This window comes from Lipomyces oligophaga (assembly GCF_038497815.1).
Source record: "Lipomyces oligophaga strain CBS 7107 unplaced genomic scaffold V1516scaffold_1, whole genome shotgun sequence".
Taxonomy (NCBI): Eukaryota; Fungi; Ascomycota; class Lipomycetes; order Lipomycetales; family Lipomycetaceae; genus Lipomyces; species [Lipomyces] oligophaga.
Genome location: NW_027117785.1, coordinates 2,379,530 through 2,403,210, shown reverse-complemented (window position 1 = coordinate 2,403,210; position 23,681 = coordinate 2,379,530). Strand labels below are relative to the sequence as shown.

General features: G+C 43.2%; 11 protein-coding genes across 11 annotated transcripts; 5 read left to right on the top strand and 6 right to left on the bottom strand.

The window, feature by feature from the left end:
• Position 1: 1 nt before the first annotated feature.
• V1516DRAFT_669847 (uncharacterized protein) lies at positions 2 to 2,699 on the bottom strand. The gene is made up of 3 exons (XM_066921253.1): positions 2,113 to 2,699; positions 1,879 to 2,050; positions 2 to 1,820 (listed from the first exon to the last, which is right to left on the bottom strand). Exons 1-3 carry the CDS (start codon positions 2,353 to 2,355, stop codon positions 448 to 450), a joined length of 1,788 nt encoding a protein of 595 aa, XP_066780435.1. The 5' UTR covers positions 2,356 to 2,699; the 3' UTR covers positions 2 to 447.
• Positions 2,700 to 3,103: 404 nt separating this feature from the next.
• Positions 3,104 to 4,363, bottom strand: V1516DRAFT_662314 (uncharacterized protein; the record flags this gene model as incomplete). Its single annotated transcript, XM_066920435.1, has 3 exons — positions 3,104 to 3,970; positions 4,021 to 4,116; positions 4,163 to 4,363. The coding sequence occupies 3 exons, from the start codon at positions 4,361 to 4,363 to the stop codon at positions 3,104 to 3,106; spliced, it is 1,164 nt and encodes a 387-aa protein (XP_066780434.1).
• An 87-nt stretch (positions 4,364 to 4,450) lies between these two features.
• On the bottom strand, positions 4,451 to 6,733 carry V1516DRAFT_689169 (uncharacterized protein). The gene is made up of 3 exons (XM_066923806.1): positions 5,900 to 6,733; positions 5,286 to 5,851; positions 4,451 to 5,235 (listed from the first exon to the last, which is right to left on the bottom strand). Exons 1-3 carry the CDS (start codon positions 6,642 to 6,644, stop codon positions 4,597 to 4,599), a joined length of 1,950 nt encoding a protein of 649 aa, XP_066780433.1. The 5' UTR covers positions 6,645 to 6,733; the 3' UTR covers positions 4,451 to 4,596.
• A 307-nt stretch (positions 6,734 to 7,040) lies between these two features.
• Positions 7,041 to 8,703, top strand: V1516DRAFT_669840 (cytochrome P450). Its single transcript, XM_066921252.1, has one exon. It carries the CDS (start codon positions 7,109 to 7,111, stop codon positions 8,570 to 8,572), a length of 1,464 nt encoding a protein of 487 aa, XP_066780432.1. The 5' UTR covers positions 7,041 to 7,108; the 3' UTR covers positions 8,573 to 8,703.
• Positions 8,659 to 10,443, top strand: V1516DRAFT_112718 (uncharacterized protein). Its single transcript, XM_066918594.1, has 3 exons — positions 8,659 to 9,035; positions 9,087 to 9,189; positions 9,238 to 10,443. The coding sequence occupies exons 1-3, from the start codon at positions 8,835 to 8,837 to the stop codon at positions 10,419 to 10,421; spliced, it is 1,488 nt and encodes a 495-aa protein (XP_066780431.1). The 5' UTR covers positions 8,659 to 8,834; the 3' UTR covers positions 10,422 to 10,443.
• Positions 10,293 to 11,353, bottom strand: V1516DRAFT_669838 (PAPA-1-like conserved region-domain-containing protein). The gene is made up of 3 exons (XM_066921251.1): positions 10,889 to 11,353; positions 10,726 to 10,832; positions 10,293 to 10,677 (listed from the first exon to the last, which is right to left on the bottom strand). The coding sequence occupies exons 1-3, from the start codon at positions 11,211 to 11,213 to the stop codon at positions 10,465 to 10,467; spliced, it is 645 nt and encodes a 214-aa protein (XP_066780430.1). The 5' UTR covers positions 11,214 to 11,353; the 3' UTR covers positions 10,293 to 10,464.
• Positions 11,354 to 12,275: 922 nt separating this feature from the next.
• V1516DRAFT_669833 (pyridoxal phosphate-dependent transferase) lies at positions 12,276 to 14,174 on the top strand. The gene is made up of 4 exons (XM_066921250.1): positions 12,276 to 13,157; positions 13,211 to 13,387; positions 13,443 to 13,598; positions 13,652 to 14,174. The coding sequence occupies exons 1-4, from the start codon at positions 12,345 to 12,347 to the stop codon at positions 13,943 to 13,945; spliced, it is 1,440 nt and encodes a 479-aa protein (XP_066780429.1). The 5' UTR covers positions 12,276 to 12,344; the 3' UTR covers positions 13,946 to 14,174.
• On the bottom strand, positions 13,533 to 16,099 carry V1516DRAFT_669828 (uncharacterized protein). The gene is made up of 2 exons (XM_066921249.1): positions 14,160 to 16,099; positions 13,533 to 14,113 (listed from the first exon to the last, which is right to left on the bottom strand). The coding sequence occupies exons 1-2, from the start codon at positions 15,726 to 15,728 to the stop codon at positions 13,985 to 13,987; spliced, it is 1,698 nt and encodes a 565-aa protein (XP_066780428.1). The 5' UTR covers positions 15,729 to 16,099; the 3' UTR covers positions 13,533 to 13,984.
• A 5-nt stretch (positions 16,100 to 16,104) lies between these two features.
• On the top strand, positions 16,105 to 17,582 carry V1516DRAFT_710116 (putative diphthamide synthesis protein-domain-containing protein). The gene is made up of 2 exons (XM_066924235.1): positions 16,105 to 16,282; positions 16,335 to 17,582. Exons 1-2 carry the CDS (start codon positions 16,171 to 16,173, stop codon positions 17,510 to 17,512), a joined length of 1,290 nt encoding a protein of 429 aa, XP_066780427.1. The 5' UTR covers positions 16,105 to 16,170; the 3' UTR covers positions 17,513 to 17,582.
• Positions 17,520 to 20,193, bottom strand: V1516DRAFT_710115 (VID27 cytoplasmic protein-domain-containing protein). Its single transcript, XM_066924234.1, has 4 exons — positions 19,962 to 20,193; positions 19,691 to 19,910; positions 19,479 to 19,636; positions 17,520 to 19,429 (listed from the first exon to the last, which is right to left on the bottom strand). The coding sequence occupies exons 1-4, from the start codon at positions 20,078 to 20,080 to the stop codon at positions 17,608 to 17,610; spliced, it is 2,319 nt and encodes a 772-aa protein (XP_066780426.1). The 5' UTR covers positions 20,081 to 20,193; the 3' UTR covers positions 17,520 to 17,607.
• Positions 20,194 to 20,601: 408 nt separating this feature from the next.
• V1516DRAFT_617641 (kinase-like domain-containing protein) lies at positions 20,602 to 23,276 on the top strand (the record flags this gene model as incomplete). The annotated part of the gene is made up of 5 exons (XM_066919374.1): positions 20,602 to 20,666; positions 20,713 to 20,799; positions 20,848 to 20,949; positions 21,001 to 21,262; positions 21,315 to 23,276. The coding sequence occupies 5 exons, from the start codon at positions 20,602 to 20,604 to the stop codon at positions 23,274 to 23,276; spliced, it is 2,478 nt and encodes an 825-aa protein (XP_066780425.1).
• Positions 23,277 to 23,681: the final 405 nt, after the last annotated feature.

The window sequence follows — 23,681 nt, the reverse complement described above, 5'->3', positions numbered from 1 at the left end:
ATTCCACTCGAACAAAACTTTTTATTAAAACTTTTCCGAAATACAAATAAATATAAAGTACATCCGATATTATTCTTGTTTGGCTTTTCTCTGTCTTATTTTGATTTTGGTGGACATGCCAATTAAAAAGTTCTGACAAATACCAACAAAGACAGTATTCTAACAAAAAAAACACAAGATTAGGATACCCTTTTCCGAAACGCCGAATTTAATATAATGAATGATAATAGAAGAAATAAGATCGGAGACCAACTTAAACGAGAAAATGCAGAAATGTGAGGAACACAATACCCGAATAATTACATGAACAAAAATGGATTTAATCTTCCCTCTCTATCATTATTAGTATCGGGGAAATGATTCTGTTCAATTGAACTAAATCAGATTCGTAAAGTATACTCTAAGTAGTCGAATGAGATAGAATGCAGAAATAGCCAGTTCAGATATTCATTCCGTCACGACAGAGTTGCTGGAGACAATCACAGGTTGTACAAACGATGTCGGCGATTGATCTGTAGGTGCTGTCGCGGGCTGTGAGCGGTCAGTGGAAGGCGTCGACGACTCATGACTGGATTCGTGATTCGAAATACTGTGGCTATTGGGACGCACATAATGCGCTGCATACAAAGGCTGACCAGACATGGACGATGCCGTTGCTTGCGACCCCATCACTGCAGGAACAGACGTGATTAAATATCCAAACCGTGGAACTCCGCCCAAGGATATATTCTGAAATTGCGCAGATAAACCTTGAGGATAAAACGAGGCAGCAGCAGCATTCATCTGATGCGCAGACATTCCATTTCCCGGATTAACCCCATGGATGCCATTCGAAGCTGGCCAATAGCCTGCTGGTGGCTGCCAGTGTGCTTCAGACCCTGGAGGTCCGTATATATTGCTGTTTCCACTTGATGTCGACGAACTATTGCCAGTCGAGGAACTACTCGCAGATCGAATCGATGTATGGTTCGGCAAAACGGGAGAACCGGGCCAGTGATATGCAAACGCTCCGGTTGGATATCCCATTATTGGCTGACCTGCAGAAACAATATAGTTGTTTCCAGATGGAGATGAGTCTCCATTAGGCATACTTCCCATCATCGAATTATTTGCAGATCCTGATCCATAAGGTTTAGAATCGGGATAACGATCATACCGAACAGTTAATATGCGGCCTTGGAAATCTACTCCATCAAGTGCCTCGATTGCTTGCTGAGATTCCTCTTCGCCAGCAAACTGTGCGATAGCAAATCCACGCGACAATCCTTCGTCGTTCATGATAATTTCAATCCGCGTGATGTTGCACCGCGATCTGACAAAGTCGTTCAAGTCATCAAGAGAAGAAGAAAATGGAATGTTACCCACAAAGACTTTATGCTTGTCAACTGGCTGGGCCGGTGGTAGCGAAGAAGTACCGGAATTGGAATTTGGAGACCGCCTGCTCCATGCATAATGACTGTTCGCCTGATGCTGATTGAAATGAGGAATGTGACTATGCTGAGAAGCGAAATATGGAGGAGAGAAGGAAGTTGACTCCGAACCGAACTTGGCAGGACCTCCGATCAGAGTAGGGGATCCTTGATTACCTGCAAAATACTCACCAGTTGCAGTTGGGCCCATGGCAACATGGCCATATGGAGCGCCGAGGTATTGCAGCATGGCAGATGAACCTCCTCCAGACTGATGTTGCGCACTTGAAGCCCAGAGAGGGAACGAAGCAATTGGTGGAGGCCAAATTCCCCCGGTCATAGGGCCATCTGCAAGACTCGGCATTCTGACAATCAGCTTGCGATCATGCCATTTGTAGCCATTGAGGTTATCTGAGATATAGTATTAGCAAAGTGCGAAAAAATTGGACAGGCAAATTGTAAATCATACCAAAACACCGTAAGGCATTTTCATAACCACGGACAATCACTGTTCCGTTTGCGTAAGGACGCTGAGTGCCGGTATCGAACACGCTAACTTCTGCTCGGACAACTGAATCCGCGGATGGGACGACTTCTTTAACTAAGTCCTTGAGATCTTGCCATTTTACAAAAAAAGGAAGCTGGTGAGCAAATTAGTAAAGGAGCACCAACTAAGGAAATGGGGTTTGAACAAATATCGTACATTGAAAATGGAAACCGTCGTCGGTGTGTTGTCGTTTCCATCGAGTGCAATCTCTGCTGAATCAGGATCAGGAAATGCAGGCAGGGGAGCGTCCGAGATTGTCATGCCCTCCGATTGAGAGGGCGAGGCGGGCACAGAAGTCGAATTCTCGGCTGGATCATCTTCCAGAACCGGCGAGGAGACGATGGGAACTTTGGCAGCCGGCTGCTGCGCTTCTGGAGTTAGCTGTTCATCAGAAGTCATAATTTCGTGCGCAGAAAAGCGACTAGAGACAGAAAGTCGCAAAACAAAACTCCGAGATCAGAAAAACTAATGGGCAAACGTATGAGCGGAATTCGCAGCTGCTAGGCCTGGGCTGCGGCGAGAACTGGCGAGAGCGGTCTGCGGCTGGAATTAGGCGGGGTGCAGAACGAAAGGTAAGAGCGGTGGGAGTACAAGAAGCAAGGTCAACCTGAAAGGGTGAGGAGGGATCGGCAAAATGGACAACGAGTGAAGTTCGGCAGATAGCTGAGAAAAAAAAAAGAGTGAAGAGAAAGATAGAGTCGCGGACAAAAAAAAGACGGGTCGAAAAGATACACGAAGGGCAGAAAAAAAAGTTAGTGATTTAGTGACCTCTCGAACCGGTCGATGTTAGTAGGAGGGCCCTTGCTAGTATTGAACTTGCAGGGCTCGTCCACAGTCCACGGTCCACCCACATTTTTTCTGCCCTTCAAAAACCTGCCCTGTGGGCGGAATTCTAGCCTTGTGGGTTGCTGCCACTCGGTCTCTCCCCGCCGAGCGTCGTCATTGCCGCTACCAAACCTTGGTCTGCACGAAAATGAGCGGAACTAACCCCGCTCTAAAACAGCCACTCAACCCAGCACGTGTGACATCACGTGGTTCGTTGAGTCAATCTCAGCTTCTACTCTTCAGACGCTTACCACGAATGAGATCGTAAAATGCTCGCACAGAGAAACGAGGCACGTTAACCACAACGTGTTGTGCTGTCCCATTAGGAGAGTTGCTTTGATTTTATGCTGATATCTTGGTGGCGCTGATACTGGGAAGCCAGCTTGGAGCATTGAAGTGCCCGACGAGACTGCGTCTCTAAAATTTCATTCTCACAGGTAGTATGCGCTGGTATATGTTCCTCGTTGTATTCCCCATTCGCAAATAAACGACCGCGGATCTGTCCCACGTTTACTGCTACAATTACTGTGCGACGACGAATTGCAGCTGCAGCTCGTTTGGCTCGATAGAGATGTCCGAGCAAGCGCAACGGTAGCTCAGGAAGTGTGTACTCAATAATTATTGACTCGGGCTGCTCTCGGACGCAGATCCGTGTCCTCTCAAGGGCATTAGAAAACACGGTAAATTGCATACCGTGTAATTCCATAGAAAAGTATTCTTCACAGATAGTAATCACGCCTGAAGTTGTTTTTACTCTGGCATATGGCATTCCACTCAAATCCAAACCATATTTCTCCTCTAATCGCTGTGCAATTTGTTGCGTGTTGCATCTAGCCAAATCTTTGTGTTCATCAGACTTTCCTCCTATGAGATCGACAACTAACCTGCAAGAAACATTATTAGGCAGAGCAAGTTTAACCACCCTGATCAGGTCGACTTGAACTCCGGCTGCTGTGCAGGCTTCTTGCACCTTTTTTTGATCTCGGCCTATAGACAACGATGATATGTTGTAAATATCGTATACAAAGTAGACCGAATTCGCATCTTCAAATACTTTTATTGGTCGCAGAATTTGATCACGGGCAGCGTTTTCTCGCCCTTTGGGTCCCAGCAACCACGCAATTAGCTGCACACCTTCTTCAAAATTTACTCTCACGACTTGGTTTGCGGTAATGACTTTCTTAGATACCTGTTGTAGTTAGAACAGTGATATATCCTAATCCTTCTTACGAAGCGTACTATCTGCATAATGAACCGCTTCATATCTCGTAAGCGCTCGACGATCACCTCTTTACCAATCGGAGTTTTCCTCAATAGCAAAACAATCTGATAGTTCTTTCAAATTAATTTAATATCGTCAATAAATTTATAATTCACCCACCGATATGAGATCTCGGACATGACTTTGACGATGTTCCCTATGCTTGCCTGCGCTACCCGAGGAACGAGGATCTCGCGGATCTCGCAACGTCTGCAAATCTACATTGTCACTCAGACGATTTGCACCTAATGAAAATCGCGAGGGAACCTTCAGACGGTTGAAGCAAACTTTAGTATCACCATGATCTCGGTAAAGATCCATGGCTGCTCTTTCATAAGTCTCTACTCTGTTTTACACAGCACCCGCGTTCAGTCTTCATTATAGACTCTATAAATTTGTTTACAATATCACGTGCCCAGATTATCCCCTCCGTATAACTCTGTGTGCATTATTTATACTGAAAGGACATCCTACAATCACTAAAACAAAAATATTTCAAACAGGTATCATGGGGATCATATGTATAGTGAATGACGAGGAATGTGCTGGAACGACTAGATGAAGCATTTCGAACTTTCATCTGTACAATACTTGCGACGCTCATGCATTACCCCAGGGCAAGCATTCCAAATCGAACGAACAAAAGATGATTCCGAAAAATCTTCTTTATCTTGCAGGTTATATCTGTGTTTATGATCGGTATTATGTGGTATATTGCGATGTTCTCGATCAAGTTTGCTCCGTTTTAGCTGCAGTGCATTCGTTTGATTAGTACCTTTTGACAGTTTTTTATCTCTGTTCAGCAATAAGGAATCTCTGGTCTTGAATGATGCAGGACCGAATAGTGAGTCGTCTTTTCCATGCAAGCTTTCGGCTGTCCAAGATCGCATAGACAATATTTCTTTATTTGGTCCGGTAGATAGGTATTCTTGCGCGCAGATCCGAACTGGAGTTCTTGCAGTAATCCACCGCCATCCAATACCATTACAACCGAACGAAATATCGACATAATAATTGACTGTCAGTTGTGACTTGTCAGATTCACAGTGTGACATTGTGGCACAATCATCGGGTATTTTAATTAGGGTATTAAAAGTTGCTTCAGCACCTGCATGCAAGACGGAGATATGTCCTTGGCTAGCAAAATAGTCTTCTGTGGATAGTATATTTTCCACGTACTTCGGTTTATTTTGCTACGATCAATGTTAGGTGCTGTTCCAAAAGAAAATGCTGGTTTTCTTACCGTTGTAACGAAGTCAACGCATTGGATAAGCTGCAGTCGTACTCTGGTAATCATGCGACTCTTTGGTCCGCTTCTTACAATGCTGTGCATCCAACAGTCATCGCCGGCAGATATTTTATATCTGACTGGCCTAGCTTTAATACTCACAGTGCAGTCCCTGAGAGATCCGAAAAGGCCGAATTTGCCACAAAAGTGAACGTTGTTCCGGATTGCGGATCCATAGACTTCGGTGTCGAGCTGTATTTCTGCGGGCGCATTGAAGAATTTAAGCCACTCAAATTTTGAGTAAACTTTAGTTTCCCCTACAACCTTGTCTGGACTAACTCGATGATGAGCACATGTAACAAACTCGGCCTGGATGGCGTAGTAAATTTGCATTCCGCGGCGGCCACTGTGAAGGTACCCTGGACCAAAAGTTTTAGGCAGTTCGAGTTGGAATCCCATTTCCTTGGAAGTTGAAGGTGGTGGCGAGGTATTTCTAAATGGAGACGACGAAGATAGTGGTTGAACACTAGGATCGATAGCATACTGATATCCTAGAATGCCCTGTACCTGTTTGCCTTGTTCTAAATTGATGTTAAAAATTGACACTACAAATCAGAAAGCGCACAAACCTTGATAACACAGAAGTCTAAGATAGATCTGAGAAATATTTTCTTGATAGCTTTTTCCTCTATATCTATTTTTCCGAGGAGTAAAGTTGATTGATAAACTGACGATATCTCCGCCAATATGCTTTCTTTCTTGCCCACCACTGTGGACATTGATTTCAAGACCAAAAATTTTCTCTCGAGGAATTTTGCGTTTAATTAAACTGGTTACCTTGCTTCCGTCAATATATATTCCATCTTGACAATTTTGAACTCCAGGACGAGCGATGCCGTTTGATTTTGGTCTCGAAGGAGATCGCTGTAGACTTGTCGCTGGCGTTGAAGGTCTGATCCACTGTTCAGAAGATAAAAATACATTACTTGAGCCGACAGAAGCCTCATTAGATCTGGCTTTTGTAACGTTATTGAGCTGTTTCTGGCCACTAATCAGTGCACCCAAGTTGAAGTCTTGGCCAATCATCTCGGGCCCGACGATGGCAGATATAGACATACTCATTTCGAATGGCGGCGGGGGAGTTGTCTTGCTCCCCCTTCCAATAGAAATAGAACCATTGTGTTTGGGTATCAGAATAGATTTTGACCCGAGATCAGATTTCATCAAAGTACTAGTGACAAGAGGATCTAGCGATGGATTGCGGTCTGCTTTGAATCCCGGAGAATTATCCCGAGTCAGTCGTCCAATCCCCAGACTAAGAACAGTTGATTTCTGAGGGAGTCGGTATTCGAATTCCGGGACTTTGGCCATCATAAGAACACTAATACTCTAGGCTGCTTTTCCAGATTTTTTACTCGGCATTGTCTATTATATATTGTCCATTTCTGTTTACTATATCATTGACACGACTATTCCAGTTTGGCCCATCAGGTGTTTATCCTACCTGGTCGCCGTAGCAACCCTACACCGAAGTTTGCAGATCATCCCAACGTTCGATTTGTTTACCGAGCTGTATTCCGATGGCCCTTTTGCCGTACACACGTCACTGTCCGACGAGGGAGAAGAGACAGAAGCTTACATGCTGCATGGAGTTATCTTTTGGAGGTGAAACGTCAAATTTTTAGTCAGATTTGTCTTCTGATGAGTAAAACATGTCAGAGTCTGGATTTTTGAGACAGCTTTTGGCGGAGACTTCTGCCTCTCTAGCAGAGAGTCCTGTCAAATGCGTGATATATCTACTGTATTCTGGAGCCGTGATAGTTTTGGTATATGTTATTATGAACGAGCTGTATCGACGATCTATTCGGATTCCTGGATTTGATGGGCCGCGTGGATATCCTTTGATTGGTAACATTCCTCAGATTCGTAATAATGCCTCCGAGCAGTACCGCACCTGGTCTGAGAAATATGGACCGATTTTTCAGGTCCAGCTTGGAAACAAACCTGTGTTAGTTGTGAATTCGGCAGAAATGGCTCATAAAGTGTTCATCACTAATACCCAAGCAACCAACTCACGACCGATGTTTTACACGTTTCATAGCGTTGTTTCCAGTACAGCCGGATTCACGATCGGAACATCACCGTTTAACGACTCGCTGAAGCGTCGGCGCAAAGCAGCTGCAAGTGCGCTGAATCGAAATGCAATCCATACATACGCCCCTTTTATTGATCTCGAGACCAAAGAATTTATTGCTGATGCGTATAGAATTGGAAAACGTGGAAGCGCTGCTTTTGACCCTGTCCCATTGATCCAGCGACTGAGTTTGAATTTAAGCTTGACTCTCAACTGGGGTACTCGTATTGAATCCCTGGATAACGAGCTGTTTGAAGAAATAACTGAAGTCGAAGAATATATTTCACGTTTTAGGAGCACTACCAGTAACTGGCAAGATTATGTCCCGCTGTTGAGATGGAACTTGCTTGGCAAATCGTCTGCTCTTGCAAGGGAAATGAGGGCTCGTCGGGATGTATACATTAATCGGCTCAACGAAGAACTTAAACAGCGCATTGCTGAGGGTACATATGAGCCTTGCATTCAAGCAAATGTGCTTTTGGATCCTGAAGCTAAACTGGACGAAGAGGAATTGAAATCAATTTCTCTAACTATGGTTGCTGGAGGTTTAGATACCATTACGACTTTTGTGTCATGGGCTCTTGCTGTACTTTCTGTGCGTCCTGATATCCAACGAAAGGCTTATGAAGCAATTTGTCAACTCTATACCCCAGAGCAGATGCTGTGTGATCCGTTTGACGATCAGAAATGTAAATACGTAGCCAATCTTGTCAAAGAATTTTTGCGGTCGTTTCCGCCCCTTCGACTGGCTCTTCCACGAGAAACTACCCGAGAGATTATGGTTGAAGGAAGAAAGATTCCAGCTGGTACAACTATTTTCCTGAATGCCTGGGCATGTAACATGGACCCAAAGGAATTCAAGAACCCTTATGAGTTTCGTCCCGATCGGTTTATCGAAAATAAATCTATCTTTAGCTACGGTCAAGGATCTCGAATGTGCGCTGGCTACTTGCTTGGAAATAAGGAGCTCTATATCTTGATGATGCGAATCATATCGTGTTATAAAATTGTCGCTGATGGCCATGTGGACTGTGGTTCTCTCAGTGGAATCGACGATCCTACGAGCTTAGTCACTACTCCAAAAAGATATTCGGTATATTTCATGCCACGCGATAAGAAAGAGCTGCGTCGGGCTTTGAATAACCATATTCCTGTCCAGATTTCTTAGACACACTCTATTGTTGAAGGATTATTATATTATTATTTTAGAGTGGTATTGTGTATAATGGAGCGATTCAGTATTTAAGTAAAATTTGAAAGTAATTATTGGGAGAAAACAACAATCTTTGTACCCCAGATGTTCCTGAAATTCCAGGTCCACCGGACTTAACTTGAATAATCTACATTAATAATTGTTCATAGAAGGATTCGTTACACGCATTAGTCAGATTCATTTTTTATCATCAGCTATTCGAGTGGTTCTGAGTTCAATGGCTGAGAAACGAGCTGCTGATGATCTCGAACCAGGGGAATCAAAGATCTTCACAAGACGTGTGCGGATCAACAAACAGACTTCTGAACTACAAACAGGGACAACTGAAAACGTCAGCGAATCTGAAGATGAAGATACTTATGATGCTAAACGCGACACTGTAGAGACCGAGACTTCGGATGATCTATATTTGGAAACGGTGAGCGGATTCCGTTTGGGTCAGGTCTAGCAACTTGTTAATGGAATTTAGATCAACAGAAAACGATTGGATTTTGATTTTGAAAAATTATGCTCCATTTCACTTTCGAATGTAAATGTTTATGCTTGTTTAGTGTGTGGAAAATATTTCCAAGGTTTGTTTCAGTAATTGAAAAGATGTTAATTTTTGCTAATTGTTCCAGGCCGTGGGAAATCTTCGTATGCATATTTTCATAGTGTTGACGAGGATCATCATGTATTTATCAATCTACAATCGTTAAAAGTATATGTCTTGCCTGAATTATATGAAGTGAAATCAAGTACTCTTGATGACATCAAGTTTGTTGTCAATCCGACCTTTATCAAGGCGGACATAACCCGACTCGACAAGATTCCAACAGAGGCTTTTGACTTGGACCATAAACACTATAATCCTGGCTTTGTGGGGATGAATAACATCAAACAGAATGATTATCTGAATGTTGTAATCCAAAGTCTTGCACATGTTGGCCCGGTAAGGAATTTTTTTATGATGGAAAATTTTCAGGGGAAATCGGAATTGATTCAAAGAACAAGCATTTTGATACGGAAGCTATGGAATCCTCACGGATTTAAAAGTCATGTTTCACCTCACGAGTTGCTTCAGCATGTATCTGCGATTTCCAAGAAGCGGTTCAAAATCACAGAACAGGCGGATCCGTTTGATTTCATGAGCTGGTATCTGAACTCCCTGCATCTTGCACTGGGAGGGTCGCGGTCGAAATACCACTCTAGTTTGATTCAAAAAGTTTTTCAAGGGAAATTACGAGTCGAGACTCAGAAAATCACCGCACATGCAGATGCAGGAGATCGACTGAGATTCGAAGCAGATACGCAGATTCAAGTGACCGAAGTTCCATTTATGTTTTTGAATCTCGACCTGCCACAAGCACCTCTATTCCAGGATGAGCTCGACAAAAACATTATTCCTCAAATTCCTCTACAGTCTATTTTGTGTAAATATGACGGAGTGACGACGCAAGAGCTTGCTGGTGACCGAAAGCGATATAAAATCATTGACCTTCCTCCCTTTGTGGTATTGTTTATGAAGAGGAAAACGAAGACGAATTTAACGGAAGAAATTAACCATACAATCGTAACATTCAATTCGGTGGCACTCGATTTGTCACCTTATGTAGAAGGCGCTCGGGAACCAATTCTCTATGACTTGGTTGCAAATATATCTCACGAATCTCAAGGCGAAGACAGACATGTCTATCGAGTGCAAGTTAAGGATAAAAGTCGGGATGAATGGTTTCAGATTCAAGATTTATATGTCGAGAACGTGCGTCGTGAATTGCTTTTTCTAGGTGAAAGCTGCATTCAGATCTGGGAACGAAGGAGATGAAAACAAAATGTATTATTAGAAAGTTGTATTTTGCACTATATGACTACTCAATACCATCAGGAATTCCCATTACAATACCTGATTTAGAAGACACCCATCGGAATACGTGCTTAGTTAGATAGGGGTCGATATGGTGTAGTCTTTGATCTGTAGGAGCATTTTCTGGCATTGGAGTTCCTGGACTTCCGGGCCCATTTTTAACTTTTCCTTTACGTTTTGGCGCTTGTTTTTTGAGAAGTCTGTTAATTGTATCCATCTGGAATTATTAGCTTTGAATTTTTCGTAAAAATGCGTGCAGGACTACCTTTTCTTCTTCCTTCCGCTTTTCGGATAGGTTTTTGCGCCGTCGGGCTGTTTCAGTTCTTCGCAGCATAAGCTCTTCCTCCGTGAAGATTTTCTTGCGCACAGCCTCTGAATTAGTTTATTAGGAAATGTATAATAGGGAAAACGTTATTGAACGGACAAACCATTTGGAAGAGCCTGCAGATCGATCGATTCATCGAGATATCGAGCGCGTTGACGATCCGTTAATCTTGAAATGTCCGGATATTCAGCCTGAGAGCTGTCCTCAATTGCATCATCGCTGTCATCTTTCATCACCTTCGGTCGTGACCGTTTCGATGGTTGTTTCGGTGGGGCTTTCTTAATGCGAATCCGAGAGCGCTTCGATCGAGCCGTTTTAGAGCCTGGGACGCGTGTCTGTTGTGCTTCATCTTCACCTTCGTCACCTTCAAGCTCTTCAAGGTCTTCGGCATCCTCAATATCGTCTTGGTCCTCTATGTCATCATTCATGGGTTCATCTTCATCTTCAACAGGCTCGTCTTCTAATTCCTCAACTTCATCAGGTTCTTCCTCTACTGGCTCGTCATCTTCTTCATCTTCCAGTTCCTCAATGTCTTCGTCTTCGACTTCTTCTTCTTCTTCTTCTTCTTCTTCATCTTCTTCCTCCTTATCTTGATTTACAGGAAGAGTGATTTTGACTTTGGGAATTCTTGACGATCTTGTTTCCCCGTCTTCATCTTCTTCGTCCTCATCTTCATCTTCTTCTTCCTCGTCTTCTGCTTCTTCCTCGTCCTCACCTTCTTCTGAATCATCTCCATCTGCCTCTTGATCTGGTTCTACTTCATCGTCTTCTTCATCTGCAGCATCTTCATTATCTTCTCCACTCTCTCCTTCCTCGTTACTCTCATCATCACCGTCCTCTTCTACTTCATCCGATTCATCGACCAAAGACTGCTTCCTCTCACTTTCGCTTTCAGGTGTGTCCGCTAATTCGGATAGATCTGACGATTCACCTGAATCTTCTGCGTGATATTCTTTGACCATTTTCGTGATTGGCGTTTGCTAATTTTGTCGGTTGAGACTATGCTGGAGACTGCAAACTTCCAGTAGGAGGCTGCGGCAGCAGTATATAGCTTAGTCCCAATCAGTAGACAAATTAATTATTTATTTGGTGGATTACAGCTTTTGGTTGTAGATCATACAATATCTGTAATAGTGAACATCCGCACTCAGATAAAAATTACAATTGAATAACTTTAAAAAATAACTAGCTGATTGATATCTTATATTTTTCCTTGCGTCTGCACCAATTAATATCTATCAGATCACATCAAAGAGATAAGCTAATAGCAAGTGACTAGCTATTTCTGGCCCTTTGTTAGAATCACTGCTTCTATGTCCTTACAGAACTTAGCTTTACACAATATCTACCGTAATCATAAATATTCTATGATCATTTTAGTATATTACGATACGAGCCTACAAACAAAATTACACGTGACATGACGCAACTTACACGTGCGGTTCGCTAAGATGAATGAATCTGGCAATTGGAGATGGCCCGAGGACGTGATCTCGGACGATATACGAAGAAGTCTGAATTGGCTTTCGTACTCCGAAGATTTTACTTAGATTGAGGTGATGTTCCGACCTCATTTTACGGTTACTAGCACTTTGAAACGCGTTGCTTTTGTGTCGCGTTGCGGGCCTGCTTTAACTAGAGAAACAGGGAGATTCAACCTATCTAGTCTACACCAAGAGCAAGAGCCAAAAATGAACGAAGAATTCAAACTGTTCAAGTATCCAAAGCCGTCGCCTAAGATTGCTTCGCAGACAAAGGACGTCTGGACAATTGTTAATGAGGCGGCTGCAGAGGCACAGAGTACACTCCCTTTTCCCGTGTTGAACCTTGGCCAGGGTTTTTTTTCCTACAATCCTCCGGAGTTTGCAATCAAAGCAGCTCAGGAGGCTCTGAATGATGTGTCGTGCAACCAGTACTCGCACACCAAAGGTCGTCCGTCGTTGCGACAGGCCTTAGCAGCAGCGTATGAGCCCAGCTTTGGCCGTTCAATCAATTGGGAAACGGAAGTTGTTGTGACAAGCGGAGCGAACGAGGGAATGTTTTCCGCGTTCACGGCATTTCTCGCTGAAGGCGACGAGGTTATTGTGTTCGAACCTTTTTTTGATCAATACATTTCCAACATTGAACTTCCAGGGGGAAAAGTAGTCTATGTTCCGCTACAACCACCCACTAACGACGACGACCGTTCTGCGTCCTCTAGGGAATGGACAGTTGATTTCGCCGACCTGGAATCGAAGATCACTGTAAAAACAAAAATGATTGTTGTCAACTCGCCACATAATCCTGTCGGTAAGGTCTTTTCGCGGACGGAGCTTGAACGAATAGGAAAATTGGCTGTGCAGAATAATATTATTGTCGTTTCGGATGAAGTCGTAAGTTTTTTCCTGCATTTGCTACCTCTATTGGCTTTTCTAATTCGAAATAGTATGATCGGTTGTACTATACAGACTTCACGCGAATCAACACACTTTCTCCGGAATTGCAGAAACTGACACTTACAGTCGGTTCCGCCGGTAAAACTTTCAGCTGTACCGGCTGGCGAGTCGGTTGGTTGATTGGCGACGCTGAGCTTATCAAATATGTTTCAGCGGCTCATACTCGGGTAAGTCCATCGTAAACACAATGTCCATCATCCCCGATTAAGTTTAACGATGAAGATCTGCTTCTGCGTCAACAGTCCTCTGCAGGAAGGAACTGCAGTTGCTCTACGAGAAGCCATGAAGCCTGAAAACACATTTTTTGCAGATCATGTGGAATCCTATAAAAGGAAATTAAAGCGTTTCAACAGTATTTGGGACGAGCTCGGTCTTACGGTAGGTTGCAACTTTTTCAAAGAGGCTATTTCTAATGAATTCAAAAAATGCAGTATACCAATCCTGAAGGAGGTTATTTCGTACTCGTCAACTTTTCTAAAGTGCAGATCCCAGAAGACTATCCGTTTCCGGAAGAAGTCACTGTCAACCGAGCCAAGGATTTTAGAATGGCGTATTGGCTGATCAAAGAGCTTGGTCTCGTAACAATTCCACCGACAGAGTTTTATCTACCGGAACACGCCCACTTAGCTGAGAAGTATCTTCGTTTCGCTGTGTGTAAAACGGATGAGTATCTTGAACAAGCTATTGAGAGATTACGTCTGTTGAAGCCATACATTAGAAAGTAACTTTTATTAAATTTCATATTCATTAGAATGTGCTCCTGGCTATTTACTTCTTGAAGAAGTTGGTTTCGGTCGCCGTCTGGCTGCTGCATTGGAATCCTTCTCTGCTTCATCGGTCCCTTTCCATTGACGCCATCCTTCAAAATCAATTAAAGCTTGCATGCAACCCCACTAGAAATATTAATGTCAAATATCTTTGCCGTCAAATAGTACATACCTCTGTGATTTTCCGTTCCAACCAGACCAAGTTCACAGGTTTGATTAGGAAATCGTTGCATCCAGCAGCTAGTGCCTCCTTACGATCACTATCCAGCGAACTAGCTGTCAACGCGACAATAATAACTGGGCTCTTAAATCGATGTGGGGCCAACAAGTCTTCCTCTTTTGTACCTGTAGGATCTTGATCGGCAAATACGCCGATTCGATTTCTTCGCTCAAGTCGTCGTATCTCCTTGGTTGCCTCGATACCTGAAAGGACTGGAAGCTGAATGTCCATCAATACTAAATGATATCCTCCTTCGCGCCATTTCTCAATTGCTTCTTTGCCGTTCTTCGCCACATTGCACCTAATTTTACGACGTCGCATAAATGTTTCTAGAATCTTTTGGTTGATTATGTTGTCCTCAACAATTAATACTTGAATCGGTGGGATAATCCCGTCTAGTAACGACGATGACTCGTTTGATGTCGGTGGCTTGCCGATTCCGCTCGTTGACTTGATCATTTGCGACGAGTTAGTAGCTGAAGGACCAGCTGGCTTCTCCATCGCATCTTTATCTGGCGACTCCAAATTATTTGACTCCACTCCAGATGAGGATCCATCTTCGCGCAGAGATTCAGATTCGGGCCCATTCTCGGAATAATGTGACGTAACATTCTGTAAAGGAGATTTATTTAAAAGATTGGACGCCTGTATTTGAGCAGTCGTTCCCGAAGACACTGAATGGGCCACTGAATGGATTGATCGCGCCGAATGTCGGTGTGGAGACTGCGATCGGCTTGTGTGGTCTTCCTCTGCCAAATGCTTATTGTTACCGTAATGCCCCATAAACGAACCATGCTGCTCTCCAAGCTGCTGAATTGGCTGTGGTTGTGGACGTACAACAGAAGCACCAGCTGCCAAAGTAGCTATTGGGATCGAGGACTGCGCAACGGCAGGTGATCGGTTTCCAAGGGGTCCGGAAGGCTTGCGACCTCCATGCGTATCTCTGTAGTGCTGATTATTATTTTGAAAAACCAGATCACCGTTTTCTTCGCCGTGTTGCTGAAAAGAAGAATAATCCGGTAAGGATTGCGTAGATTGAGTGCCGTCGTGACCATATGTCTCGTATCCTTCGACTTGGCCAAAACCATTGGGGTACGAATCGACTTGGAACACCTCGATGATAAAGGCGTCTTTCATTTCCATACCAGATGGAAAATACAACTCTAAAATTGAATACACAATTTCATCCGGTTCGAGAATCCGGTCATCGTCCTCACTAGGACTGCCAGATCTATGGAACCGGCGGGACGTATGTGCTGCTGACGAAGATTCTATATTCGCAAGCTCCCGCCGAACAACATCTCCTCGTCGCCTTCGTCGGCCGTGAGGGGAGTTGTGATGCGTCGAGGGCCGATGCGGGAGTCTTATAATCAACTCCGGTGCATCGTATATGCGTCCCAAACCAATCGCGTATTTGTGTATCAACGCTGTCTTCAAATCATCCACAAGATCATTCGGCGCAACCATTATCGTTGTTGGAATTCCGTGTGGACGCCGAACCCAGACGCGACGTGACTCCATGAGTTTGCTTTGATTTCAATTTGTTTTAAATTTTTTTGTCGTTTGCCTTTTCACTGCTCATTTCTCGGCTCGTATCCGCGAGCACCTGGCAGTTATTGGCCACCGTTCCGACTTTTCAGTTCGCAATCAAGTCTGTGCACTTCCTTTGTATCAGCTGAGATTTACCGCGAGCTATATATTCGATAACTATTTCCACCGAACAAAATTCTCCCTTTAAAACAAAGGTGCAAACCGTAACGCTTAGTTGAAGTGTAAAGATTCCTAAAATATATCTTTAAATTTGCTAAATTAAGGATCAAATAGAACTTCGCCCAATGCAGGTCTAAAGCCGCGCAGATGGGACGAAAATTTGGGCTGCTGCCCTTTCTCTGATTATGTCGGCCTTCCAAGAAAATCAATCAGCTGCATTCAGAATTGTTTACTGGCTAGTCTTCTGCTCAATATGCCACCTTCTGCAATCGTGCACTCAATCTCAGATATCCCAGAAAAGACAGTTCGACGATTTGTTGGTCGGAAAAGTCGCCAGAGTGGAGCAAATAGCACGACAACCTTAGGTATGTCGACTATATTGTGAAATAATCGACAGTTTCTTACAGAAAATCTTAGTGACTCGAACAAATCGGAAACAAACTATTCCACTGATAAACCAAATACCGGATGAGATTTTACATGACTCGGAGCTGAATGCAGCGATTAGATTGTTGCCCTCAAATTACGATTTCGAAATTCACAAGTGTGTGTGGAATATCAAGCGATATGGATATGGACGTGTAGCACTTCAAATGCCTGAGGGACTCTTGATCTTTGCCTGTGTTGTGTCTGATATTCTTGAGCGGTTTTGTGAAGTTGAAATTGTTATCATGGGTGACGTCACATATGGCGCCTGCTGTATTGACGATTACACGGCGAAATCGCTTGGGTGCGATTTGCTAATCCACTATGCACATTCCTGTCTTGTGCCGGTCGATGTCACTCAGATGCGCGTTCTATATGTGTTTGTGTCGATCACAATCAAAGAAGATCATTTGATTGCAACATTAATACAGAACTTCCCTAAGGGCACACGATTATCCCTTGTCGGGACAATCCAGTTTAATGCTGCACTCCACGCAGCCAAACTAGCTACAGAAGAAGATCCCAATTCTCCTATCATAATCAATGTTCCTCAAGTTGGACCTCTTTCGAGAGGTGAGATTTTGGGTTGCACGGCTCCTCGTATTGACAGCTCGACTTCTGACGCACTAGTCTATGTCGGCGATGGTAGATTCCACTTAGAATCAGCCATGATCCAGAACCCTGGCCTGCCTGCATATAGATATGATCCTTATTCGCGCAAGTTTACAAGGGAAGGATACGAACATACTGAAATGCTGCAGAACCGCGACGATGCCATTCAAGCTGCTAAACATGCTAAACGGGTGGGTATTATTTTAGGCACCCTGGGCCGGCAAGGCAACATTGCTACATTCCAGAAAATCAAGAATGACCTGGCAAATAAGTCTATCGAATACACATTAATTATGCTTTCCGAGATATTCCCGCAGAAACTCAAAGAGTTCCAGCACATCGACGCCTTTGTCCAAGTTGCGTGTCCTAGATTATCTATTGATTGGGGCTATGCGTTTGCGAAGCCATTGTTGACGCCTTACGAGGCTTCCATTGCATTTGGTGAGGTGCAAATGTGGAGCCGACTGCAAGATGTTTTGGAGGGCAAAGGTAGTGGCTACCAAATGGATTATTACGCGTCGAATGGACTCGGCCGGGCGAAAGTGGATTCTAGATGAATCAAACTAACAGACGAAATTAATATACATTCATTTAACTCTTCGAGCCAGAAAATTAACTATAAATTACATTCATTCTTACTCCAACAAACTGATCATCTGCCAAACGTCCGCACAGGTGTGGCTATCGACTCTCGAGTCGGCTTCCTAAAACTCTTCTTACTAACCATACCCACATCATCTGGTAACACTACGATAACGTTTTTGTCGCTACCAAACTTGAAATTGTCCGCGGCTACCTTATCGCCATACCTTCGAATAGTGTACGAGCTCTTATCGCCTTTAAGAATCTGCTTCAGCCCCCATGTAATTACATACGGTCCTGAGCTAGATACAATCGTGGTTTCTTTCGAATTCAAACCAGTATTGAAATGGCCCTGTGTGAAAGATAAAGCCTGTCTAGTTTCGGCCTGCATTTGAGCAACATGCTCCGGACTAAGCTGTAAACATTTCGGGCGCGGCTTATTGTCCTTACCGAAACTTCGCTGGAATCCTAACTGGCCCGCATACTTGCCTTCTTTGATCGTCGCATCAATCAGTAACAGATAGGTCTTACAAGTGGCCAGAATCCAGTGGCCATCTGCAGAAACGTCAAGTCCAATAATAGGCTCTCCCAATGCGGGCAACTGAGTCTTGGCTCGAATTCCTAAGCGATCATACAGTCGAATATCTCCTTTTGCAGATGCAACAGCCAAGTAACCCTGATCTGAAGTTGCAACAGTAGAAAAGGCATTCTTTGTCGCATATGATTGGTGTTCAGAAGATACCAATTTACTCTGTGATAGCCGAGGATCTACACGGAATAAACTGTTATCTGAAATGCCAACAAACGTCGGTTCAGAGGTCATTTGAGAAAACTTTTTTGAAGGTGTGAATGATGTGATTTCAACTTCATCATCAATTTTCCATTCATCAACAATTTTGCCATATTCTAAGTCCATGTTAAAGAGGCTGTGCTTGTTATTGGGATCTTGCAAAATCATAGTCGAATCCTCTGCGTGCAACATAACTTTCGATGGACTGAATGTCTTTCCATTTGGCGTTCGCAGATTCTCAATTGTAGTACTGAATTCAAGATTATTAGGCGTATGTTTGAAGACTCCAACTTTATTACCGCGCACGACAAAAGAACGATCATGTTTATAGCCCACGGCAACTTGACTGTTTTTACCTTCTCCGCTAAAATTGCCGTTCCCAAGTTCGTCTTCATATTCCTCGTCCTCATCATAAAATTCTTTAGCCTGAACTTCATCCTTGGCTTGCTCAGCGATTTTCTCTTCTTCCTCTTCTTCCTCTTCTTCTTCCTCGAGATTCTCAAGATCTTCCGGAGTAGGCTCTAGCGTAAGATTGTTGAAGGCATCCAACACATAATCTCGTTCAGTGTCTGTTGCTTTGATCCAGCTCTGCTGGTTGAGAGTCTCCCAGAGTGATCTCATGAGAATTTCCTGAAAATGTTCCAACACATCTGCATCTTTGAATCGCAATAGCCAGGATGAAGCTGACCCATCCACCGAGAAATAGTTAAAAATAAAGCACCGTTGCTCGTAGTTAAACACAGGGTTCACCTCAGGAGTAATTACAAAGCCAAGCCAGCCCTTAACTGAAGTCGAAATATCAAGCCAGTATTTCCAACCTCCTAGATCTTGGACTGTTGCCACAATCTCTTCTTCTTGAAGAAGAAACGTACCGGTGTTAGCGTCAAAAACATGCAACTCAGCAGTATCGGATCCCAAAACCGATTTCACCGAATATGCATCAGGCATCGCATGAGAAACTGTACCAGGAGTCGCAGGAGGCTGTGCATTAATGACGGGAGAAATGTCACGACGCTTTTCAGGCGTAGCAGGTAGAGGCGTTGCCACGATCGATGACTTGCGAGACACTACCTTAGGAGATGGAGGAGATTCAGTTCGGCCACTTAAAAATCAGCACTCAGCCCAAAATTTAAGATACAACTTAAACTTACTCGTGCATGAATTGGGCTAGATCTTTGTCGGTCGCAGATTTGGACGTTTGGCCAAATTTGCGTTCAAATTGACACTGCAAAGCCGTTCGAAAAAAATTCTCAATTGTACTTCCATCTGTAGACTCGTCGCAAACAAATTCAAAGAGATCGCCCGGGTCCTAGAGAACAAGTCTTAGCATATGCACACAGTACGTAAAAATTCAAATACATACGCCTGATAAATCAATCCATGCAAAAATTATTTGCCCTTCGTTACTAGGAAACTGTCGGAAATTTAAAGCCTCATCGATCAAAAATGTGTATTCATCAAACGATTCGACATCCGTATCATCCTCTAATTGCTCTTCCCCTTCTTCATAAGCACGTTGGATCACAAGCTGGTAGTGGTACTCTGTAGTCGTTCGCCTGATCACAGCTACTGCATCTTTGAATCTAGACTTGTTAATCGCCACTATATTCACACAAATTTTAACATATACTCACATGCATTCTGAATATCCTTTCACCGAATTCTGCGATCGTGAAAGATATAACCTTCCGCTTGGGATCAAAGCGACCTCTTGCTTGGGCGAGCTACCCAACACGCGTTTCAAGAAGTTCATGGAAAAAATTCGTCTGGCTGTGAATTAGACAACACCTAGCTCACAGAACATAAAATATTAAGACACGAGAACCAGTTTCTCCAAGCAGCACGACTCAAACCTTTCAGTTAATGAGTGCTCTGGGTAATATGGCAAGATGGGAATCGAGGAATGTTTTGCTGTTAGGCTGTCCCTGGATAGATCATGTGATCCAGTAGCAGTACAAATACCTTTATTACATCTGATTTTGACATCATAAGAGGCCGCTTCTGTTATTAAATGTAATATGAATCAAGATATCAATTTTAAGCCTGATAACTGCACTTTAAGACTGAGTTTGAGAAATTTCATTTCACTGTTTGATCTTACTACGGTAGTAGTGAAAGTGCTGACGGTGGCAGAAGGCATAGTACCTCTTATTCAGTTAACTCTCAATCGATCTTTTTTTTATCGCAACTATCACTGAAACTATATCGATCAGAATAATTAACTTATAACCAGCGATTTAAAGGTCGCAGTGACCTGATTCATACGGCTGAGAGATGGAAGACAAAGTCTTCACGTTTTGTTTGTCGAAGGACATTAACCTACCCGTCCATGTCAAGATGTGAGGATATTAGATTTTGTGAACTGCCGACGACTAAACCAAATAGTAATGAGCTAGAAGGCTGGAAACCACCAGTGCCTCTTAGTCAATCTCTTGAGGATCCGAGATTGCGGCAAATAGGGTCAAATATGAAGTATTGTTGTCTTTGATTTGACTACTTTCAAATAACTAATTGAAGCAGCTCGAACTCAGACCTATTAGTTTCAGTGCAGTTGTTTGCCGACTCTAAACCGCTTACAGGGCCAGTCAGAACAACCATCAAGAACGCCAATAATGGCCGAAAGTAAGAAAACTTGAATAAATGAAAATTCTTAGACTTGCTAAATCTTTTTAGATGGAATGAGTGGTTGCAGTTACCCATCTCTTATGCGCACATACCTATAACCGCCCAACTGGCGATAACAATTTGGGATCTCGCAGGTTCGCGGCAACTAGTGCCCTACGGTGGTACTACGGTAAAGCTGTTTGAAGAGAAAGATTGTGTACTTAAGCGTGGACGACATGATTTGCGAGTTTGGCTAGGACAGGAAGCGGATGGCATGTCTCAAAGTAAGACGCCTAGTTTCCCACTACAGCGACAGAATCGGGTAGAACTGGTAAGCTGATTTGTAAGTTAAGCATTAAATTGAATTAATTGACATTTCATAGATATTGAAATGGAACGACTCTACAGAGATGACGAAAACTACTTGGCACGACCGTCTCGCGTTTCGACAATTAGAAGCGGAGCAAAAACAAATTCTAAGCGAGATGTCTAATGTCGACAAACAGCAGCACTCGTTAGTCGTTGAATTCCCCAAGTTTGATTTTCCAGTTTTATTTTCAGATTTCAAATACATCTCCACAGATAACCTGTTTGAATATGATTCCAGAACGGATTCTGCCGTGGAGCGATATCCAGTCATAACAGTTTATGATCCTAATATGGCCTTGGAGAATGTGGAGGAACGGAAACATAGAACACTGCTGAGAAGTCATCCGGATTCTTTGGACAAAGAACTAAAGCCAAATCCCAATATTCGCGATGAATTGAATGTGATTTTGAATTATTCTCCAGTTCACATCTTATCGGATGAAGACAAGGATTTGATTTGGCGATTTCGTTATTATCTAACGAGAGATAAGCGTGCGTTAACCAAGTTTGTAAAGTCAATCACATGGGATGAAGAGAAGGAAGCACAGAAGGCCACTGAATTGTTTTCGAAATGGATAGATATTGACGTTGATGAAGCTCTGGAACTCCTTGGACCTTCTTTTACATATCCAGCGGTGCGCTCTTATGCTGTAGATCGACTCAGGAAAGCTGATGACAATGAATTACAATTGTACTTGCTCCAGCTTGTTCAGGCACTGAAATTCGATCGAATAAGTAATGCTCGAGGACGAAAGTCAAGTTTAGCTCGGTTTTTAGAAGGAAGAGCGGCAAAGAGCGAAGTTTTAGGGAATTCTTTTTTTTGGTTCGTATCAGTGGAAACTCAAGGTGGTCCAAATAAGCAGTTATATATCAAGGTTTTAGATGATTATCGGAATACTCTTGCTAATATGGAAGATGGGTCTGTCAGACTAAAAACTCTTGAAAGACAGCGGAAGTTCATGACCACGTTTGCTCGGCTGGCAAGAGATATTCGATTTTCAAAAGAAAGTCGGCCAAGGAAAATCGATAATTTAAGGAAATTTTTGTCTGATCCACAGAATGACTTGCTAAGTTTTGCGCCGCTACCTTTACCGCTTGATTATTCGGTTCGAGTCGTTGGAGTTATCCCCGAGGAGTCAAGCGTGTTTAAATCAAGTTTACTTCCTCTGCGAATTGCGTTTAAGACCGAAAGGGGTGACAAATATCAAATTGTATTCAAAAACGGAGACGATTTGCGACAGGACCAATTGGTGATTCAAATCATTTCTCTAATGGACAAACTGCTAAGACTGGAAAATTTGGACTTAAAATTGACCCCATACAAGATTCTTGCTACGAGTTCGGTTGATGGATCTATGCAGTTTATCCCAAGTACATCATTGGCAGCGGCCCTAACTGATTATCAAAGTATTCAAGCTTACTTGAAAGAGCATAACCCGGATCCCACTGCTCCTTTAGGTGTACGAGCAGACGCCATGGACACGTTTGTAAAGAGTTGTGCTGGATACTGTGTAATTACATACTTATTAGGAGTCGGCGATCGACATCTGGACAATCTTTTGCTGAGTCCGGATGGTCATTTTTTTCATGCAGATTTCGGATATATTCTTGGACGTGATCCCAAACCATTTGCTCCACTAATGAAACTACCGATTCAAATTGTGGAAGCAATGGGCGGCGAAGGATCTGAACATTATCAAAAGTTTCGGAATTACTGTTTTACAGCATATACTACGCTGCGAAAATCGGCGAACCTGATCCTAAATTTGTTCGCCTTGATGCAAGATGCCAATATCCCAGACATCAAGATTGAACCTGAGCGAGCAGTGCTGAAAGTCATGGAGAAATTCTGTTTGGATATGAGCGAAGAAGAGGCGATTTTGCATTTCCAAACGCTAATCAACGACAGCGTTTCAGCCTTTTTTCCGATGGTTATCGACCGACTACACAATTTTGCTCAGTATTGGAGAGCATGAAATATATAGAATACCACATTTTTATAGAGTGAGCAGGATTAAGCTGCAACCTACGGAAGGGGGACCTAGAACATAATCGTCGTGAGCTACCCCAATCAGGCAATTATGTAATTAGTAATCTCTATCAGCACGTGGTCGATCGCTCCATGCTGAAACATTCTCGCTCAGTTCGAAAGCTACGCGTGATCTGAGCTCTGCCAGCACGAATGCGGTATTCAATCGCTTTCTCTAATTGCAATGCCCTAAACCTATGACATACGTTGCTTCCAAGGATCTCCCCGGAACAAAGCTGAATTACGAGAGGAATTTAACCAAGGCAGAGAGGTGAGATATGAGATGCATTTCGGCTGTGTAACTGTCTAAAGCTTACCATCATAATTGATTCGAAAATGGCATATTTTGGGC

What these genes read in the sequence shown, in the direction of transcription:
- V1516DRAFT_669847 (XM_066921253.1), bottom strand. Translation starts at nt 2,355, where the DNA reads ATGACTTCTGATGAACAGCTAACTCCAGAAGCGCAGCAGCCGGCTGCC. An exon ending in CGACGGTTTCCATTTTCAAT is followed by an intron (nt 2,051 to 2,112) that starts GTACGATATTTG and finishes TTTGCTCACCAG; the next exon opens with CTTCCTTTTTTTGTAAAATG. An exon ending in AAATGCCTTACGGTGTTTTG is followed by an intron (nt 1,821 to 1,878) that starts GTATGATTTACA and finishes ACTATATCTCAG; the next exon opens with ATAACCTCAATGGCTACAAA.
- V1516DRAFT_689169 (XM_066923806.1), bottom strand. Translation starts at nt 6,644, where the DNA reads ATGATGGCCAAAGTCCCGGAATTCGAATACCGACTCCCTCAGAAATCA. An exon ending in TAGACTTCTGTGTTATCAAG is followed by an intron (nt 5,852 to 5,899) that starts GTTTGTGCGCTT and finishes ACATCAATTTAG; the next exon opens with AACAAGGCAAACAGGTACAG. An exon ending in GCGTTGACTTCGTTACAACG is followed by an intron (nt 5,236 to 5,285) that starts GTAAGAAAACCA and finishes CATTGATCGTAG; the next exon opens with CAAAATAAACCGAAGTACGT.
- V1516DRAFT_669840 (XM_066921252.1), top strand. Translation starts at nt 7,109, where the DNA reads ATGAACGAGCTGTATCGACGATCTATTCGGATTCCTGGATTTGATGGG.
- V1516DRAFT_112718 (XM_066918594.1), top strand. Translation starts at nt 8,835, where the DNA reads ATGGCTGAGAAACGAGCTGCTGATGATCTCGAACCAGGGGAATCAAAG. An exon ending in ATGATCTATATTTGGAAACG is followed by an intron (nt 9,036 to 9,086) that starts GTGAGCGGATTC and finishes AATGGAATTTAG; the next exon opens with ATCAACAGAAAACGATTGGA. An exon ending in GTGTGGAAAATATTTCCAAG is followed by an intron (nt 9,190 to 9,237) that starts GTTTGTTTCAGT and finishes TAATTGTTCCAG; the next exon opens with GCCGTGGGAAATCTTCGTAT.
- V1516DRAFT_669838 (XM_066921251.1), bottom strand. Translation starts at nt 11,213, where the DNA reads ATGAATGATGACATAGAGGACCAAGACGATATTGAGGATGCCGAAGAC. An exon ending in TCTGCAGGCTCTTCCAAATG is followed by an intron (nt 10,833 to 10,888) that starts GTTTGTCCGTTC and finishes AAACTAATTCAG; the next exon opens with AGGCTGTGCGCAAGAAAATC. An exon ending in AGCGGAAGGAAGAAGAAAAG is followed by an intron (nt 10,678 to 10,725) that starts GTAGTCCTGCAC and finishes TAATAATTCCAG; the next exon opens with ATGGATACAATTAACAGACT.
- V1516DRAFT_669833 (XM_066921250.1), top strand. Translation starts at nt 12,345, where the DNA reads ATGTTCCGACCTCATTTTACGGTTACTAGCACTTTGAAACGCGTTGCT. An exon ending in TTTCAGCGGCTCATACTCGG is followed by an intron (nt 13,388 to 13,442) that starts GTAAGTCCATCG and finishes TTAACGATGAAG; the next exon opens with ATCTGCTTCTGCGTCAACAG. An exon ending in GGGACGAGCTCGGTCTTACG is followed by an intron (nt 13,599 to 13,651) that starts GTAGGTTGCAAC and finishes CAAAAAATGCAG; the next exon opens with TATACCAATCCTGAAGGAGG.
- V1516DRAFT_669828 (XM_066921249.1), bottom strand. Translation starts at nt 15,728, where the DNA reads ATGGAGTCACGTCGCGTCTGGGTTCGGCGTCCACACGGAATTCCAACA. An exon ending in TGGAACGGAAAATCACAGAG is followed by an intron (nt 14,114 to 14,159) that starts GTATGTACTATT and finishes TAATATTTCTAG; the next exon opens with TGGGGTTGCATGCAAGCTTT.
- V1516DRAFT_710116 (XM_066924235.1), top strand. Translation starts at nt 16,171, where the DNA reads ATGCCACCTTCTGCAATCGTGCACTCAATCTCAGATATCCCAGAAAAG. An exon ending in AAATAGCACGACAACCTTAG is followed by an intron (nt 16,283 to 16,334) that starts GTATGTCGACTA and finishes AGAAAATCTTAG; the next exon opens with TGACTCGAACAAATCGGAAA.
- V1516DRAFT_710115 (XM_066924234.1), bottom strand. Translation starts at nt 20,080, where the DNA reads ATGAACTTCTTGAAACGCGTGTTGGGTAGCTCGCCCAAGCAAGAGGTC. An exon ending in AAAGGATATTCAGAATGCAT is followed by an intron (nt 19,911 to 19,961) that starts GTGAGTATATGT and finishes TAACAAGTCTAG; the next exon opens with ATTCAAAGATGCAGTAGCTG. An exon ending in CTAGCCCAATTCATGCACGA is followed by an intron (nt 19,430 to 19,478) that starts GTAAGTTTAAGT and finishes CTGATTTTTAAG; the next exon opens with TGGCCGAACTGAATCTCCTC.